Source organism: Monopterus albus, unplaced genomic scaffold (assembly GCF_001952655.1).
Source record: "Monopterus albus unplaced genomic scaffold, M_albus_1.0 scaffold6.1, whole genome shotgun sequence".
Lineage (NCBI taxonomy): Eukaryota > Metazoa > Chordata > Actinopteri > Synbranchiformes > Synbranchidae > Monopterus > Monopterus albus.
In genome coordinates this window covers 5611183-5632438 of record NW_018127886.1, presented here as the reverse complement: position 1 = coordinate 5632438, position 21256 = coordinate 5611183, and the positions used below count along the sequence as shown (strand labels likewise).

At 39.9% G+C, this 21256-nt stretch overlaps 1 protein-coding gene across 1 annotated transcript in view; it reads right to left on the bottom strand.

Moving 5' to 3' along the window:
* LOC109968981 (forkhead box protein J3-like) overlaps positions 1 to 21256 on the bottom strand; it is a 54692-nt gene that overhangs the window by 10451 nt on the left and 22985 nt on the right. The window contains exons 4-7 of the mRNA XM_020615600.1: positions 17656 to 17730; positions 12328 to 12411; positions 8132 to 8233; positions 3648 to 3806 (exon numbers count right to left, since the gene is read on the bottom strand). Coding sequence (XP_020471256.1) covers positions 3648 to 3806; positions 8132 to 8233; positions 12328 to 12411; positions 17656 to 17730 — 420 coding nt within the window. The remainder of the gene's footprint in view (positions 1 to 3647; positions 3807 to 8131; positions 8234 to 12327; positions 12412 to 17655; positions 17731 to 21256) is intronic.

The window sequence follows — 21256 nt, the reverse complement described above, 5'->3', positions numbered from 1 at the left end:
CAGAGAGGCACAAAAAGGAAGGGGGGAAGTCAGTGAGTGTCCAGGTAAAACACTGGGACATCCAGCAATACATCACCACCTATTACCCTGAACAATATAATATACATCAGTGTGAAATGTGCTAATCTGTATAACAAATACTTTTACTTTTGGTACTTTAAGTATATTTTGATGCTAATACTTGTGTACTTTTACATTTTGAATGCAGGACTTTTACTTGTAACAGAGTGTTTTTACACTGTGGTATTGCTACTTTTATGTGAATTTTATTGCATTTTAGTTTGGAGGCGTGGCTGATCACGTGACACTCTAGGATAAATCTCTACAAGTGGAGACAAACTGTCCCTCAGTGTTTTAATATCCAGATGGGATGAGCACCTAATACTTATATGGACTGCTTGGTGTTCGAGACAGGACAAGGACATACAGTACACACTCACTGGATATACAACATTCGATAGAAATGCACTTTTTAAAACTTCAATTTGAACTAAGGATGATGCTTTAATCCTGTGTGTGAGGCCACTAATGTCAGCACAGCAGTGGGCTGATACCTGTCAGTCAACCCACAGGGAAACAAAGTAAGTTTAATAGAAAACCTGAATTTTAATTGGTGAAGCTGCTTTGCAAAATAGATAGACAGATAAAATTCAATAATAATCACTTTCTGTTTTAAAGAATTTAATTAAATTTCATTTCAGTGCCGTTCAAATTCAATTTTCACATTAATTAATTCTGCAAATCTTCAGTCATTCAGTATGATGATCAGAGCAAATTCAGTTTCATGCAATTAAAAGGAAATCTTTGCTGGCACTCATTTCTTTTCATATAAACACACAAAAGCAAAAAACAGTACTTCAGATTTCTATTTCATATTGTGAATGCAGCTTGTCTTCCTCCACCCTCAATCATCTCATCCCAGCTGTCATCTTCCTCACCATCCACCCAGCAAACACAAGCAATTTACTGTGATCAGTGTGCCTACGCAAACACAAGCCAACTTAACATGACACATCCCCCACACATCTACCTCTACCCAGTAATGGCAGACTCTCATGGTGCCTTTGAGATCTCTGCCAGCGATGCCACCAGTAATCACCATCAGTCAGCAGGGTATCACCTGCACCAGGTAATGAGGCAGAACCAACCCTGATCCCACCGGACTGGACCACAGATGAGGTCTGAAACAATGGCGGAGGAGGGGGGCGAGGGGTGGAGGATGCGATGCGGCGAGCAGGAAAACAAAAGGTGGCCTCTAGAAATGAGAGGTTAACGAGATGAGATTGCACTGACCTTCACTAACGCAGGTGGGAGGTGAGCGAGAAAAAGAGATTGATGGTAAAAAGGTGAGCAGCTTTTACAAGGGAAAATAATGAAGACTTGGAATTTTTCAGAGCCTCTGTACAATATGTGCCAAATATTGTTAGGTCGAGACAGGCCTTTAAACTGCATTATGCAGCAGTGTTGTAGTCGGGTCACTACACCTTGAGTTTGAGTTGACCCCCGAGTCCCCAGTGTTCGAGTCTGAGTCAAGTCTGAGACGCCAAAGAATAGGCAGAGCCCCTGATACAGATACAGCATGGTGTGGGCAAACAGGTTTTAATATCAGTATCTTATGCCACATTATTATGGCCTATTATTATTATTATGGTCTCCAACTTCTGAGTCCAAATGCAGTCAATGCTTGGGCCTGAGTCCAAGTCAGAGTCATCAGTGCTCAAGTCCAATTTGAGTCTGTGTTGGTATTTACAAGGGAAGATATCAAAATGTTACACAGAGGTTTTTCCAGCGGTTCATCCCCTGAGAACATGAATGAAATGTAGTACTTATACTCAAATGTTAGGGCGCAGTGCTCTCGCCGCTGCGGCCTGGGTTCGAGTCAGGGTTGTGTCAGGAAGGGCATCCAGCGTAAAACATGTGCCAAATGTCAACATGTAAATCATCAGTGTGATGATTCGCGGTGGAGACCCCTAATGGGAAGAAGCCAAAAGTGACATTTACTGAACTTATATAAAAGTGTGAGCTAACTTGTACTTTACCTATTTCTATTTCCTGCTACTTTATAATTTTACTCTACCAGATTTCAGAGAGAAAAACTGGGCTTCTTACTCCACTATGTTTATTAGACAGCTATAATGACAGCATACTTTTTAGATAAGAATTTCAAATTAAAAATATTAAGCTAATAAAATAAAATGCATTATTAAACGTTAAAGTAGTAGCTCCAAACCACATTTAGTTTGTGACGTTATAAAAAAAAGCTGTTGCGTTTCAGATGTTAATGAGTTGTTAGCAGTTCCAGCAGATGCATTTCTCTATTTAACCTCTCACATTTAAAGAATCAAAGAGGTAGAAATATCTTATATTTCAATCTTAAAAAAAGATTATGAAAAAAATGAACAGATTTGTGTTGCAGAAATTATATAACAACTTATATAATAACTTATTAGTCAAAGGAGCTGTAATTTTACTTTAGAGGGATTTTGAATGCAGCATATGTAGCGGAAAATTTATAGACTGTTGTACTAAGTATTGAATATAAGTACTTTGGCCATCACTGAAGCATCTTTGGCAAATTAATCTAGAAATAAGGCTGACAAAATATAAATTATTTAATTCTTCGATATTGTATATGCTACATTTTTCCCTGGTTCCAATTTAATTAACAAGTCATCTAATTTTTAACCAAAGAAACGTCACACTTTAAGTTTACAGGTCAGTTTGCTGCTATTATTTGGGCTGAAAGCCGTTCTTCAGATAGGGTGGGGAGTCACGTAAACAGCTAGTGCAAAATATGGCCAAATATGTCTCAGTCTGTCAGTGGCCTGCCAAGTCCAGATGTCAATCAGTGAATTTTAGGGTGACAACTTGGTTAAAGGTTTGGATAAGGGTTAGGGTAAGTCTTTAGGAAGTGAATGTAAGTCAACGTAAAGTCTTCTTGAGGACTGACAACAAACTTGTGTCTGTGTGTGTATTTCTGTGGCGTTTGACCCTGAAGGGCTGCAGACGTATTTTCTCGATGGGAAACACCAACTCGTATTCAGTTTTTGTTTATGCATCTCAAAGTAAAACAAGAACAATACAACAATAGTTAGCCACAATTTTGTAATTATTTATGAAGTGAGCAAAACAGAAAATGAAAGGTTTTTTCCTGGTTGAAAAAGACAAGAACTTCAGTGCTGCTGTACAGAATAATACTATCTAAGCATGCTGAGTGTGCTCTGCAAAGGACCACTGACAGTAAATTTGCTTGAAAAGTCTGAACATCAGAAGAGAAAATGAGAGTTTGAGCAGTGTACTGTAGATCCAGCGTACATGTCATTAGCTGGTTACCACCTCCTCAGTCTAAGGGTGCAGCAGACACCTTCTGTACTGAGTGAGAGTGTCTGGACTGGTGATTGAATCATCCAGAATATCAGAATTAAATGAACACAGAACATATAATACAAATCATTTTAGTTTGAATGCTGGCAGTTTAACATTTGGGGAAGAAAGCACTGGCCCCGCTGAAGTGTCCTAAAACATGGCACCAAGCCTGAAGCAGCTTCAGGTCTGCTGTCCTCATGCAGACAGACATACAGTAAGAAAAGAGAAATTATCCTGCAGCCATCATTAGACTGTCACCCAAATTAAGGAGAAGGTCTTACCGGTGTGTAGCTGTGTACGTTGCTGCTGCTGCTGACGGCAGTGTTCAGGTTGTTAAGGTTGACGGACGCCAAACTCTGCTCTGAGAGACTGTTGCTCAGGCTGCCACCCAGACTCCCAGGACTCTCACTGCCTTCTGCCTCAGGGTTGTACAGTGCTACCTACACACACACACACACACACACACACCGGATCCATGTTAACATGCCAATAAAAGGTAAACTATATAAAGAGCCAACATTCTGAGGCAATAGACAGTATTAATTCACAGGTACAGTAGAGAATCTCTCATTTTGTCCCTTTGCCAATTCATATCCAAACTGAAGTGAGCACTGCCCCACCTCATGAAGTTACCCACGCACCATTAACTTATGAGGCAAGTCATGGGGAAATATGGAAAATAAATTGCTGAAAGCAAATTAGCCCTGCTTCTTAAAATAAAAGCTCAGGACCTAAGCTTTTATCCTTAAACGTGGTGATTGTGCTTAAATGTCTTGATCCAGAGACCGCTGGGTAACAGAAATTACATTACTGAGTTTGGCACCAGTGAAGACACAAGTATACTGTACTGTATTTTGACTAACAGTGACAAATCACAAAGCCTTTAAAAGCAGTGCCTTATGTTAAATTGTGTTTTTCTTGTTTCCTTTGGCTATCAGTACTTGTGAAGCAGTGTGCCAGCATTACCTCCAGGCTACGTTTAATTGTATAGACAAATGTGAAATTATAGCCTGTGGGGGAGACAACATTAAAGGTTCTCTGGAACAGTGCTCCATCCTGTAGAAGATCTTCAAGCAGGAGAAAGTATGTCTGGGGGGTGATTGTTAATCCTGAGTCATTCTTCTTAGTGGTTGTGGTGACATCTGTAGTAAGGGAACCTGTAATTCACTTTGCCGTGTCAGTGCAGTAAGAGCTGATTATGTGGTTTAAAAAAATGTTTGAGGTTTACATCTATGCATTACAAATAAATCATAGCCAAACACCTTACCATGTTTATAGAAAGGATTAAAGATTTTTGATTTTTAGACTTAGCAGACCTTCATTAAAAATTACAAGTAAGACCTTCACTAAGAATTACAAGTAAAAACAAAATATCTGGATGCAATGATGACTATTAAAATCCTTCTCAAGAAAAATCCTCTGTGGTGTTCTAATTTCCTAAAATCATATAATAAGAAACACATAGGCATTCTCCAATACAAAAAGAATATTAGTGAGCGAATGTGTTATTGAAGAGGCTCTGACGCACTGCTTTGCCTGCAGGACACCACCTGTCTGGATGTGGGTGGATATCATTGACGTTGGCATCAGCACTGTTATCATCAAGGTCCTCCTCTCCCTGCTCCCTGCTGAGTCATTGTTTCAAAACGTATAGCGATGACTAAGGCCACTCGAGTTTTAGCCAGGACTAAAACAGAGTAGCTGCAAACTGGCATGATGAAGGTAAATGGCTTGTTCCTGTTGTCTCTCCACCTGCTGTCTGAGTGACACATCAAATGTTGCAAACAATAACCGCTTGATGCTGATATCAGTAACTGCTAATGTTGTTCCCCTCTTGTTTTGCTTGTCAAATTGCACAACGTTTTCTCCCATGGATCTAATAACACTGGAGAAGCTTTGACAGATTGGGTCAGTAACTATAATGGCATTGTTCAAACTATGATGGCACAAAGTGTGATGGTATCATAATAACTGCTGTCAGAAAATCAAACTGTTATCTATATTTCTAATTCTTCAAAAGCTAATTATTTTGTTGATAATTTTGTCTGACCAAAAGTCTAAACCTCAAATATGCTAATTTACAATGTAATGAATTAGAGAAAAGCAGCCAGTCTTCACCCTTAAGAGGCTGGAGGCAGCAAATGCTCAATATATTGGTGGATAAATACAGTAACATAAAATGTAAGTGGCTATATAATGGTGGTGAGAAAAAACTATAATCATATTCCTATAAACACTGGGATCCCATTGTTTCATATTAAGCTAAGATCTGTGAAAAGTGCAGAATGGAAAACTTAAACAAGCTGTCAAGTCCAGACCAAACACCCAGAGTTATGTGAGCTGCTGCTGTGGAAAGTCTCTCTTTGGTTGGGGTCAGACGGAGAGGTCGCATAACACGCATCATCATTCTGAATGTGTGCGTGCGTGCACACATGCCAGATCAGACAGGCGTCAGAGGTCCTGGTCTCCGCTTGATCCCTGACCCTCATACAGACGGTTACACCCAGTTTAGCCTTTCAGCCAGTGTGTGTATGTCTGTGTGTGTGGGTGCGTGGATGTGTCATTTCATAAGGTTCAAGACTTCTGAAACACTCCAGGCCACTGAGGGTGAGAGAGGAAAAGCAGAGAGAACTCCTGCTACAGTTACTATTATTTATAGCCTTGACAAAGTTCAGCACATTCTTCTCAGCATCAAGAACAAATGACTACAGCTTTTTGACTAATACACTTGTCAAAATCACCATTACACATCATTAGCACATGAATATTCATTAGGACTAAAAAGTCAATAAAGTACAATCTTACTCAACTTTTCAGCGATTTAAAGTAACTGTATGTAAAATTTGTGGACCCTGAAACATGATATTACTAGCACACACGAGCAGCTCATACTTAAAGGTAAACTTGAGTCAACCACACATGGCTCACTCTTGACTTCAGAAAGCAAAGGCTGCGTTACTATTGCTAGAAATGTATCTCCTCTGGTCCCCTGCCACTGAAATGACTTGGCTCAGACTCAGAGTCATTCTTAAACCTTTGACAATTATTTTGTTTAGTTACTTTGGTTATTAGCTGTAACAACAAGCCAATAACCACAGTGAGTTAGCTTGCCTACACAGGCGCGACTTGTGGTAGGGTGCTCCCTTAGCTATATTTGATTTTAATTTGAATCCTATTTTACTCTGTTGAGGACTGTATAGCTGAGATGGAGTCGTATGTGTACAAGAATATCTCTTTTTCAGGAATGACCTGGCCAAGAGGGCAGCAAAGGTTACAACAGTAGATTGTTACAACAATGCTTGGTTATGAGACCTGAAGCTTCTCTGCCCAACAAATGTCCAACAAATCTGAAACGTTCTTGTCTCTTGACTAACCCTCATCACCACTGTTTATTTTTACTGGTTTGTGAGGTGCAGACACTGGTTGATGACGGCAGGCAGTGTGTGCATGTGCAGAGGAGTGAGATGTTTAAAAAAAACACACATTAATTCAGGTCTTTTATTGCGTTATGACTCAGAGAAGGAGCCGCCGCTACAGCTCTAACATCTGACCGTTTTGGTGAGTGGAACCAAATCACCAGGAGACTAAAATAACCATCTTCTTTTTTAGAACACTGACATCCACTTGTCCTTTTCACATCAGACAGTAGCTTTGCCTCACATTTCTTCTCTGCTGCAACTCTCCTTTGCACCTGGGTGGCATTCATCTAGCGCTTCTGCTTCTGATTCTGATTATTTTCATCAAAGGTACTCTTCTTAATTTCTTTTCAGCCACTTCTTGTGAGGCTCAAACTAAACACACCAGAAATCACTCCTTACCGCTCTTTGCGCCTCCCGTCCCGCCCTGTTTCCTAAAGCTACGACATGATCTACAACTGCCTGGGTGCGACAAACATGCTGTTTACTGACTAAAGAGTAAATATGTCAGTCCAGCAGAACATTCTGGTTACTGCTAATGTGAGGAAGGAAATCAACTTCTTTGGTCTGGCAGCTACTGTTTCGGTCGCGATCTGATGTGCAGCTGATGAGAGCTCCTTCACATTGAAAAATGCTCTCTTTAACCATCGCTGGGTGGCAGGCAGGGCTAATTTATGAACCGCAGTTTAAAAACACAGTGTAGAAGAGCTGAAATAACAGGGCTGAACGTGGCACAGTGTCACTGGGGGAGGTAGCTGAGAGACACCACACCCTGTCCCATTTGTTTTCCATTTATCAAGCGATGTGTTAAATCCTAGTTAATGCACCTTTAACATTAAATCTGCAGAATATTTTTGTTGTTTAACTTATTAATCATTTTGACTATTAAAGTCTATTGTCAGATTTGAATTAAACCACACACTATGACATATCTTCCCATTTGAGAAGCTGATACCTTTAAATGTTAAGTCATCACAGCTCTACAGTCAGCAGTACACAAATACTACTTCTATAATACTTTGTTAGAAATCTTTTAGCATGTTTTTAAATTAACAAACAGATCAACACAGTATCATCACTCCGTCATACAGGACCATCTAAACAATTGGCATTTATCCCACCACAGCACTTCAATAGCTTCCTACCTTTGACCATAAAAGAATCAGACCAGAAGAAACGACAGACATGCACTGCACTCTAAGATATATTTCCGGTGGCATAAATCTCTTGCACCTGTGCTGTTGCTCTAGTTTCTATCGTTTTTAATAACAGCTGAGGGACGAGGATATTATGGTCCCTCAGGCACAGATAAAACCAAATCTTTCATAAAAGACAAGCTGGTGTCATACCTTGTTGGTTACAGTATTGATGGCCAGAGTAGGAGATGCCCCTCCTGACATGATGCAGTCCATCCTCAAAGACTCTGACTCCAGGCTGTAAGGAGTCGACGCCTGCAAAGGGAACAGTACACGAGAGTGAGAGGGGCACGACAGAGGGATACAGTGTTCTTTCTTCAGCTTCCCAAATAAGCAGTGAAGACTGAAAAACAATCTGTTCTTCTAGTACATCATCAGCAATGGGCCTTTTGACGTCAGAGTAAAAAAGAACACATAAAAATAATAATAATAATATCAGTGACTAAACTTAAATAGCTGCTTCAGTTTCAGGTCCTTGAATTGGTCATGGAGACTCACTCTCATACTGCCTGACTTACTGGAACAGAGCCTTTGCTAATGCTATAGTAACACCTGTGCTTTATGACAAAATAAAGTGCTGGTGAAAAGGCCTTGATGCTTTGTGTTTACAGTTAACACTGTGATAATGTTAATGCTTCTGATTCATCCAACTATAATGATTCTTTACTGAGCCTCCTGAATCACCACCATGTCCAGAACATATGAGTGGAGTGCAGTATATGTAAAATTAAACAAATCAATGAGCCTAATTAAATAAAAAAAATATACAGTACACCTGTATGACCTTTCATTTTCCTTTTTATTAGTACTTTAGGAACTCCATTATTGAGTTTGCAATGGCCAATTTTTGACTGAAAAGTGTTGGAAGACCGTGCAAAACACAGATGCATTCTCAATTGGGCTTGTGCACACATCACGCTTGTGGTGTGAGCAGTACCGGAGTGAAACTGGAGCGGGGCATAGGCCAACGCTGCCTGCTTGATAAAGATTTTTTGAAAAGCAGCTCTGCACTCTGTCCAAAATGCCCACGCTCACTTGTGCTCTGCTAGGGTCACATCCTCTGATGTGAACTAGTCAAGGTGAGCTTCATTTAATTGCCGGGCACTCGGACAACCTGGAAAGTGGGCATATCACTTGTGCTTTATAAATCAAGTCTTCCTCATGCATTATAGACAGGTAAAATGTATTCAGCAGCACTTCACTTTTATCCTCAAAGAGCTAAAGTTGGGTTCACTGAGTGTGAGGATATGAGGAACTATTCAAAGATCAATGAGCAGGTAAACCGACACCAACAAAGTAAAAGAAGAAATTGAGGAAAATGTTTTTTCCCCTTGCCTGACTCGTTTCAGGGTTCAAGACAGCTTGCCTTCCTCCTCAAACTGCTTACAGTAAGAGGATTTGTTGGTAACAATACAATCTTTAATTTATGATAAACTCCCAGTGAAATGGGTTGTTGGTTCCCTGGTGGAGGCACTTAAAAAGAAGACAACAAAGACAAGAAGACAGGAGCGAGGAAGACTTGTGGAAGAAGGGGGTAGAAAAAGAAGAATAGGTAGGGAGATAATTGAGTGACAATGGACAGACAGACAGACAGACAGACAGGAAATGAAAGGGTGATTATGCTGAGGGAACAGGAGATGCAGGTGCTAAGTGTTCATGTCTACACATTTATACAAAGCATTTATGCAGCTGACGTTTAGCCTCACTGCCAACTTCAAATCTTTTTATTTGCACAGATGCTGTCATCAAGAGGCTTTAAAGACTTTGAATGTGTATCCTAGGTGCAACACAACCCCAGTGAAAACACTATGACTATGACATATTTAGCTCACCTTTTTTTTCAGATGGTGATACCACTATAAATCTTAGCACTTAAAACCTCCCTGTTTCTCTTTTAGTCCATGTGACAGCCCACAGTGTGTCTGCCAGCGGTGCAAGTGAGGCGTAAGAAAAGGGGTCGAAGGCCCCATCCATGTAAGACAATATGACAAGGCTCTGAATTAATTAATGTTTGTAAAAAAAAAAAAAAAAATTCAGTGAAGAAAATATTTCTAACGGCAGCCCCAGGGCCTTCTGTGGTAATTAACTGGAACACAAGCTTCTCACTCCTCCCTCTGCTGCCTCCTACTCTTTTCCCTCCTTTCCCTTGCAGCTCGACTTTTTCCTGTTCCCTCTACTTTGATGTCTTTTTTTGCGTCCTTTCTTTCACACTTCTTTATATTTACCCCCTTTCTCTCCCTTTAACCTCAGTTCTTCCTCCAATGAGCAACAGCGATTGTGCATTTTACCGCTCGGTGCCTGTCTAAATTCCCCGGGGAAGAGGCTAAAGCAGCAATACAGGCAGAGACATAGGAAAGAGTTGCAGACAAACAGATAAACACGCAGACAGGAAGATAATGATCTAGATGCACAAACAACGACAGAGACACAAGATGAACAGTTGTTCTGCATCTCAATAATAAACCAAGTCAGATTCAGAAAATCCTCATTTGGTCAGCTGCTGGATACAAACATGTACAGTACTGTATGAAGTAAAAAATAAAAAGGTACAGGAATACTGAAATTAGGGCTTCCTTGACAGATAGACTGACACAGCAGGTCTTTTGCTTGGTTCACTGTACCAGCTGATTTCACTATCTGGATGCTCAACCCTGGTTTAAGTCATAAAAACCAGCAGTCTAGTATTGTCTATATGTCTGTGCAGATTCTCAGTCATCCAGGTCATAGTAAACTGAAGAAACTTAGAAAAAAATCAACTGGACTAGATTTCTAGATCGAAGACGTTTCACCTTTCATCCAAGAGGCTTCATCAGTTCTGACTGACTAGTGTTGAGCTGGTGTTTCAGTCCTTTGAAACTGAGACTGAAACACCACCAAGGGGGATAGATGTAGTTTTCCCTACTCCAAAATGTTTCTGTAGGCCCCTCTGTGCGCTCTGTCCACCAAGCACTTCCAATGCAGGAGTGAACACGTGGCCAGTATGGACATGACTGCCTCTAAATCTGACCGCCACAGTATTGGATATCTCAGAGTGCTCAGCCGGTGACCAGTCGAGGCCAATCACGCTGAAAACCGGCCATTTTCAGTCTCCGTTGATCAATCGGTGCGCCTTCACTTGATTCCATCCAAGTACTGGTGTATCACTCAATGCTACAGCATCTTCTTTAATTATTAGTTTATTTCCATTGTAAAGTATAATACTGGCTCATTCAAGTTTAGGCTGGAATATCAAAAGGAATTTGTTTATTGTAATGTAATACACAGCCTTTTAGTTATGAGTCTGCTAATCAGCTGCTGAGGAGGCAGGCAACTAAATGCACAATATACATTAATCAGAGATAAAAAAAAAAAAACAACGATGCAAACAAACAAAGGTGATACAAGACCTGTGCTACATCATGGAGATCACTCTGCTGATTCTGTATTCAGATCCTCAGGTTAATGACTGAACAGCAGCTGCATTCTGCCAGGTTGATGGAGGGTGACATATATTTATAGCCTCTGCCTGTGTCAATCAATTTCCCCAAACCAATTTTCATTCCTACTTCTGTATTCCGTATACATCTATCCTGCAGCTTGTTTCTGCTGCTTCTATGACATCTTCAAAGCAGCAAACCCAGGAGCCTGTGGTTAACATGTACTGAAAAACCGCACAGTAATAGTATATGAAGTATATGGTTTATGGTTTCTGTAGAAATGAAGCATCCCCTAAACATTTCCCTCTCTTCTTGGCTTTCTACTTACTATTACATACTACTGTCCTACGTCGTGGGCCACACTGATTCATTTACACCACTGAATCACAAAAATGACACATAATAGGATAAAATATTTGCTAATTTGCTGAAGTGCTTTAAACTGTCATTTGATGTGCATTCTTCAGTGCCGAGTCTGGTCTAGTGTACCGTTTCACTGCTCTGTCATAAGTAAAGACAGCCTCATGGCCTGCTGGCCTATAATGGCATCTTTATAGCATGGACAAAGGAAAAAGACACAGTCTGTTCATGATTTCTGCAGCATCTCAGGTGTACGGAGTAGATTTTCCCATTCTCTTGTTTTTCCGCTCGTATTTCTTCTCACATGATGAGACTTTAATACTCGCACCATCATCCTAGTTGTGGGCTTTGAACCTTTGATGACAGTTAACTAGTTTAAAGAAATGTTTTTTGAAAACTAAAAAAAGAAATGCGAGATTTATAATCCCTCAAATAACAAGCGGTTAAGCCTTTACTTAGTTCAGAGATGTCAAAGTATAGTTAATACTAATAATAATAATATCATAAGGCTTTTAAAATAACAAGCTCTAATGTCAACAGGAGGATTTGATAAAGCACAGTTAAGTTACCTACCCTTTCTCCAGAGCGCGGTCTCTTCTTTGGCCTGCTGGGTACTGTGTCCTCCTTAGGATTGGTGTCTATGGCCCAGTAGGAACCCTGAAGATGGACAAACAGTTTATAATTGACAGAAGCTGCTCTGTTTGTTCATTTCTCCAGTGCTTTCAATTGCTCTGTAGGTTTAGGCTAACTTTCATACCCTTTTTTTTTATCTTTCTGGGATAAGCACTCAAAAAAATCACTTCAAACCAAAATAGAAACACCACAGGAGGCAAAATGGAACTACTTGTAAAATAAATACAAAAATGTACCTTATCCATCAAGCACAAAGGCAGCCATGATAAAAAAGACATCTGACAGAGGATGCAATTATTCATGTGTTCTGACAACTGATCGTACTGTTGGGCAGATAACTAGAAATTACAACCAAAACTCAAAACTGTCTTTGAACATGGTGCTTGAGTAAATGTAATTTGTTGCATCCTCTCTTCTTAGACATCATTATTAATCCCCGGAGGGGAAACTAGTCTGGTGACAAAGATACAAGTAAGACAGGTTACAGTCAACAACTAAGATGTGATGCAACAGGAGGACAAACTAATGCACACTAGGAAAGGTTAGGAGCCTGCCTAGGCGCTAATTTAAAAACAATGTGTTAGGTCATCTGAACCCTCCTGTTATTGACCCATTGTAAATAAAACATATAAAAACAAGTGTTAAACGTATTTTATTGGTATGAAACTTCTTCTGCTTGTCTTAATAGGTATAATCAACATATAAAATGAAAATGGTCCATTTCACATATTTGCAACCTCCCCCTGCATGTTTATATTGCAAAGATACTGTTCGGGTCAATTAAACCCTGAACAGAAGAGGTGTCTCACGTTAATTTATCAACATCACTTCATAAAAAGAAGAGATTTCCAAATGTAAAATAAAATTTAAAAAAATCAATGTCATGTAAAAATAATGTATTTTATATGTAGCTCTTGTACATTAAAAAAAGTTTTAACTTGCATTTTTTATGAAAAAGGAGTGCATTATCCTTATTGAACCATAATCTGTGAGAGGTAAAGAACACCATTGCACTAAATAGTGATTGAAATTGTTAGTAATGGTAAAATTAACCCAGGAACATCACTGCTGTTCCTGAGAAATGAACATAACAGGTGGGTTAACCAGTAAAACAAGCAACACACTGTTTATGAAGTGAAACCTTGAACATCAGCAATGCTTAAAACTATACATGTTAAACAAAATTCACAAATTTATGACAAGAACACATTAGAGTTGGACTGATAAAATTCCCAGGCTGATATATCTGCTGATATTATCTTAAAGCAGATATATCCATATTGGTATGTTCCATATACTGTATGTCTGCTTAGAAGTAACAAGAAATTGCAGTAGAGAAAGGCCAAAGCAGTTCTGAGATCACTTATATCCATTACATGGTCTGTATCGCACAAAGCGACAGTTACAATTAGGCTTTTGTGAATCTTGGTCAGATGTAAAAGTGTGTATCAAGATTGCTTTCAGAACTTATATAGTCATGTAAAAAAAACTCTGTGGATATATCTTCATCAAATTTTTAAAACTCCCAAATATTAATATCAGTATGGGCCTCAAAAATCCAGCATTGGTTAGGCTGCAAACACAACCCATTCAAAAATCACATCTATGGGCACGACTTTCTAAAACTTTGGACTATTTTGCATCTGTAATTGGTCACTAAATGCATATTTTGTGATAACCTTCCAAATGAAGTCTGGCTTCAGTTCTTCTCTTAGTTCCTTCCTCCAGAACCTTCTGTTAAACTGTTTATAGATCCAGCCTTTTAATGAACTATAAATACAAACCCGATTCCAAAAAAGTTGGGACACTGTACAACATGTGAATAAAAACAGAATGCAATGATGTGGAAGGTTGAAATTCCAGTATTTTATTCAGAATAGAATATAGATAACATATCAAATGTTGAAAGTGAGACATTTTGAAATGTCATGCCAAATATTGGCTCATCTTGGATTTCATGGGAGCTACACATTCCAAAAACGTTGGGACAGGTAGCAATAAGAGGCCGGAAAAGTTAAATGTACATATAAGGAACAGCTGGAGGACCAATTTGCATGTTATCAGGTCAATTGGCAACATGATTGGGTATAAAAAGAGCCTCTCAGAGTGGCAGTGTCTCTCAGACGTCAAGATGGGCAGAGGATCACCAATTCCACCAATGCTGCGGCGAAAAATAGTGCAGCAATATCAGAAAGGAGTTTCTCAGAGAAGAATTGCAAAGAGTGTGAAGTTATCATCATCTACAGTGCATAATATCATCCAAAGATTCAGAGAATCTGGAACAATCTCCGTGCGTAAGGGTCAAGGCCGGAAAACCATACTGGATGCCCGTGATCTTCGGGCCCTTAGACGGCACTGCATCACATACAGGAATGCTACTGTAATGGAAATCACAACATGGGCTCAGGAATACTTCCAGAAAACATTGTCGGTGAACACAATCCGCCGTGCCATTCACCGTTGCCGGCTAAAACTTTATAGGTCGAAAAAGAAGCCATATCTAAACATGATCCAGAAGCGCAGGCGTTTTCTCTGGGCCAAGGCTAATTTAAAATGGACTGTGGTAAAGTGGAAAACTGTTCTGTGGTCAGACGAATCGAGATTTGAAGTTCTTTTTGGAAAACTGGGACGCCATGTCATCCGGACTAAAGAGGACAAGGACAACCCAAGTTGTTATCAGCGCTCGATTCAGAAGCCTGCATCTCTGATGGTATGGGGTTGCATGAGTGCGTGTGGCATGGGCAGCTTACACATCTGGAAAGGCACCATCAATGCTGAACGCTATGTCCATGTTCTAGAACAACATATGCTCCCATCCAGACGTCGTCTCTTTCAGGGAAGACCTTGCATCTTCCAACAGGACAATGCCAGACCACATACTGCATCAATTACAACATCATGGCTGCGTAGAAGAAGGATCCGGGTACTGAAATGGCCAGCCTGCAGTCCAGATCTGTCACCCATAGAAAACATTTGGCGCATCATAAAGAGGAAGATGCGACAAAGAAGACCTAAGACAGTTGAGCAACTGGAAGCCTGTATTAGACAAGAATGGGACAACATTCCTATTCCTAAACTTGAGCAACTTGTCTCCTCAGTCCCCAGACGTTTGCAGACTGTGATAAAAAGAAGAGGGGATTCCACACAGTGGTGAACATGGCCTTGTCCCAACTTTTTTGAGATGTGTTGATGCCATGAAATTTAAAATCACCTTATTTTTCCCTTAAAATGATGCATTTTCTCAGTTTGAACATTTGATGTGTCATCTATGTTGTATTCTGAATAAAATATTGAAATTTGAAACTTCCACATCATTGCATTCTGTTTTTATTCACATTTTGTACAGTGTCCCAACTTTTTTGGACTCTGGTTTGTACTGTATCTGAGTTTTATCTTTAAAATGTTGTTGTAAATAATGACCTGGCTGAGTATGATGTTCCTACTTTGCACAGTCATTTTTTTAAATCACATTAAATAATTAGCTAGATTGGAACATATACTATATATCATGTTATTCACATGTTATATTTGTTATCTGTCAGTTTATATCTGTGCCGGTGTCATATTCATCCCACATTTCCATCTGATGCATAAGTATTTCCTCCAAATATGGACGGTATTAAGTCTCTTTTTCTTCTAACTTCTGAGGAATAATACTGTTGAGGGTACTTCAGTCCCCATAATGGGAATAACAAAGTGTCATTAAACAGAAAAAAGTGCAGCCGACAGATCTCCCTCGCATCCAATAAAACCAGTCTACAATATCAGCTGTGTCTTCCATCTAATCAGTTTTCGCTAGGTGAAGTTCTTCTGTGGCGCATGATCCTGCTTCCTTTCCCCAGAACAGCCACTGAAATCCTTTTGATACACAATGCTAAGACAGAGCAGCCTCCGAAATGAACACATACAATGAATGAGGAGGAAATCAACTGCTTTTAGGACCTTCATTTCCTTATGGTCTAAAGGTGCAGATGGATTTCAGGAGGTTCATCTAGGCCACCCACACACATACATACATACACACATGTGGTCTTTCTTTCAACAGTCAAACCCCCCCCCATTCTTGCCTCTTCTCCTCCCCCTGTCTCTCAGTCCCACATCATTGAACAGTACACAGCCAATTAACGTTAGCACATGCATGATTTAGCTTCTCCCCTCTCTCAAAAGCTTCAAATAGAGCATGTACATTCAACTTCTCTACACACATGAACCCACCCCCACACCAGGGTATCGACCACTTCAATCGATGGTGTGAATTAAGGTGCCGGTCAGGTCCAAGTCAGGCTAATCGGGGGAGACGCGCTCTTTGTGTCTTTGCAGACTACAGGCCTCAACTCAAGCCCAAGGATTTTTTTTTTTATTATTTAAACCTTATTCCCCTAATTTATTTTTCAATGGCTCCAAAGTCCCCGCAGCCTGGAGAAGGGCCCTCCTCTACCTCCCACACCCCACCATCCTCACCACTCCTCCCAAACAAAATGAGCAGAGTTTTGAGTGTTCAATGAAAAGCAGTGGCTTGTCAGTTTTTGCAAAAGTGGTGGATTACTTTATGCATTAACCCCATGGTGAGTTGAAATGCAGACTTTTGAGCTTTTATTTAAAAAATGTTGTAAGGACAAGCTTCAGTGATCAGCTGTAATTATATACTTTCCCCATTTGAGCAATTCCTTTGATTCAGCACAAACGAGGACTTGACAAATTGTTGTTATCAATGCGGCGCTGCAGTAGTGGTGGTGGCAACTCTGCTTCCTGACCACAGAAGCAGCAGTGGTGAAACGTACAGTATCTAAAGCTTCCTTCTTCCTAAAGCTCATTGTGTGTGAATATGAAAGAGAGTGAAACTGGGCCTAATAAACCATAACAGATGCGTGAACAGCCTCACATCTGAAGGAGTGTACCCACATATACTTATTATTCATTACTCCCTGTAACACATTATTACTTGGCAGAATCAATATTGGAGCCACAGAAAACAGAGAAAGCAGCATTAGGCATTCAGCACAGCCGGTTATGGAGTTACAAATTGCTTTTAAGTGCAGACACTCAGTGTGTGTGCGAGGCAAAGAAAGAGAACAAGTGAGTATGGGTGTCTTTGGGTACACAAACGTGCACATATGCGGCCTTGTGCCGCACGTGTGCGTGAAATGGAATCGCTATAGCATCTGCCTAATTTGTAAGCTTGCTGAAATAGGTTTGCATTTTTATTGTGTCGCACCAAAATTCATGCTGAGCTTTTCAGTCACACTGCATTGTTCAGGAAATACTTACTTTTCCAGGGTCATCTTTGGAGCGAGGCACTTTGAGAAAACACTTGTTCAAGGACAGATTGTGTCGTATAGAATTCTGCAGGGAGAGACAGACAGACGAGGACAACAGAGGAAGAGAGAAAGGGAGGGAAAGAAAAGAAAGGAGAAAACAAGAATCAGAACAAAAAATGGTTAGAATAACCTAACACTACATCCACTTTTACATGCAAGCAAATTACATTTAGTCTCTTTACTATACTATCAGCTGATTCTTGTGCCAGTCCATGGTATTAATTGGAAGCTATTTCTTCCATATTTTTTTTTCATAAATTTTACATTAGGACGCAGTTTAAAATATTTCTTCTTCACAAAGTTTCATTTTTTCAGGCTTCTCTCTGTCAATTCCTCATTTCCTGTGGAAAAACTAGATTTAGCCTAAAACAATTTGACAAAGGAAAGCACTTTCAGCTGAGTTCAGCTGCTCATACCAATTGTACACATGTAAAGAGAGAGAGGTCAAACAGAGATGCTGTTTCTTCTTAAAGGGACACATGCTGTTTTTTTAAGAACAATACATTCCTTATTGTCTCTGTGTACATCTGAAACAAGCTGCAATGAATCCATATTTTATGTAGATGTTGTATTTATGGTTAAAGCTTTGATTGTTGTTGTTTGTTTGCTCTTGTTTTTTTTGTCTTCTTCTCTAGTTGTTTTTTTTTTTTTGTAGCTGCTCTAGTAAAAATGCTGGTGTAGTCTGTTTCTTCCTTTTTAATCCTGCTAGCTATCACTAATGAAACTACCCACCTTGCCTGCAGAAGCTGTTTTCAGGAGGTGCACATGAACTCCCCCTACCATGGAGTCTCCATGCTGAATCTGTTGAAGCCCTGATAATATCAGCTAAAGTTTCAACAAGTCTTGCTCTGGACCACTGTGTTGACCATTAGTGAAAGCACTGCACAGTCAGCAGAGCAGTCTTCTACATTCCACTGCTTACTTAATATTGGAAAAAAAATGCTACACAAGTTACAGACACAGTTACACAAGAATGAAATGTGAGCCATTATAGCACAGATGTAGACAGCTGTATAGATTAAAACTGAAGCAAATCTGTTCCATCAGACACACCTGAGGCAGACGACTGAAAAAGGTGCTGAAAATGCATCCAGTGTAGACAGAGAGAACAATCTCACAGCACTTTGAGGGGGGGCTGTGAGTGTCTGTCTGGGTTTGAACGGATTTTTAAAAATGTAATGCGGGCGTGCTCAGGCTAAAACTGGGTGTTAAACTGGGCTTCGTGAATTCTCGGTCAGTTTTAAAGCATAGAACAAGTTTTGGCCTTAAGAGAAGGTGGTATTTCTACAATTTGTTACACTTCCTATTATTTGTGTGTGTATTGTGTACATGAGAGAGGAGTAAGAGAGAGAGGCTAACCTGACATGAACCTGTTCTTCCTTCAGGCTCCTGTTCTCCACTCGTCTGCTGCTGCTAATTAATACCACTGGGGAGGAGGAGGGGAGAAGACAGAGGGATGGGTGGAATTTTTCCTCTCCTTCTCCTGGGCTCTCATTGCTCAACACGGGCTTTGTTTCTCCAACAAAAATTACCTTCTCTCTGTCTCTAGCATACAGTAACAGCCTGGTCAACCTCTGCCTCGCTCTGCTCCTCCTGCAGAAACACTGCTGCGGTCTTTGGCTGTTCTGCTTAGTGGGTCATTGGCTCCTTGCAGCCATCCATCATAGAAGTGCATGACAGTCAGGTGACAAAAAAAAAAGGCAAGGAGGACTGCCACTAGCTTGGCACACATAGGCAACCATCTGTTCCAAAAGTTTCCTGTGGGAGGTGGAGGTGGATGAACACAGGGCCCACCCATGACTTCATCAGCCAGTCTAACTTGGCTAACCTTTACCTGCTGGTTGTTTATTTGCACTGTATTTTTATATTACCCAGGCCCTTCTTGCACACTTGTGCACTATATGCAACAATGCAATATATTTCAGTCTTTATACTTTTCATATTCAGGCATTTATATGCATTCTTTGTTGTGGCCGAACAGTGCACCAAAAGGTTACCAATGCTCACATTAAAAATCTCTTACTGGTGACACATTGTGCTGTTGTCCCATTACAGTATTATTCCTAGTATGGTTTAGGGTACAGGAAGCTTATTTACCTCATAAATAAGTAAGTCTCCTACAACTGGTGATCAACATGTAGACAGCACACCACGTGCTTAATGCTTTTACTAGCTGATTTACAGTAATATTGAATAATGCATCTTCCTACCATGTTCGTGTGTAATGCCATTCAACAATTCCACTGGCTCATAAATTTTACACTAGATAACATGCTAAAAATGTATATAATTAATTATATTAGCTGAATTCTGCATATGTATGATACTGTTTGCAACGTAGTACCACTTTATTTTTCATAACATAAACAGTGAACCAATTTAACACAGCCTTAAGTTCTGTTAACATTAACATCAATAAATACAAATACATGTTTCACTACTCAAGGGATTGAAGTAATTCGATCAATGCCATAAAAGTATCGAAGTTCGATACCCCGCACAAATAATATAATATAAGCAGAAGGCCACGAGTCTACAATGCGAGGCTGTCTAGAGAGAGCAATGCTCTGGGCTAAATGCTAACATGATCACAGTGGCAATGCTAGCATACTGATGTTCAACAGGTATAAATTAACAGTTGTCAATAGTTCATAAACCAAAGCAATGGGCAAATCAGAATTCTGACCTGATGATGGCGCTATAAATGACAAAGATCAGCAAAGTTATTGTAGTTCATTCTAAAGGAGTCAGGCACATCTGTGCCAACTTTCATGATAATCCATCCTATAGTTGTTGAGATACTTCAGTTTGTAATGGATTGTTCAACACTGCATTAGTGTAACTAAAAATAGAATTATCGTATGTGTCAGAATATGGGATTGTGGGTAGTGTATTGTCATGACATAGCTCATCTTTGTGTTTCCTAAATCCAGTGGTGTCCTTCAGGGAAATAAAAAATAAAATCTTTTTAAATGCTCCTTTCTCCAACCACCAACTGGCACCCACAAAATACTGTCAGCATTACATGTAAATTATCCACTATGTATGTCTATTTTTTTCTATTTATGGCTATAATTATAGTGAAACTTGGTTGTGTCAGTGCCACCCAGCCTATATATAATCATAAACAATTACAGTTTTATCTGCTTCATTTAAATTTATTGTAGTACTTTCAGTATGATCACTTTTACTATGAACATTATGACCATGTACTGCAGGGAGCCTGCATAGCATGAAGTTCATACACCACCCATGCACATGAACACACACACATTCCCAAAAGGTCAATAACACATAAAACATCCGGGGCCCGTTTCAAGAAGGAGGTTTAACAAACTCAGAGTTCAAACCCGAACTCTGAGTTGACTTACACAGAGTTGGAAAACTTGGAGTTTTCGGTTTCAGAACAGCTGAAAAGAGTTGGTTTAATCAACTCTGAGTAGGTTGACTCAGAGTTAGGCGCGTGCAGCGCGACTATAAAAAGCCCTGAACAATGGAGTGAAGACATTACGAGTCACCATGGCAACAGGACCAAGCAAAAATAGGTCTGC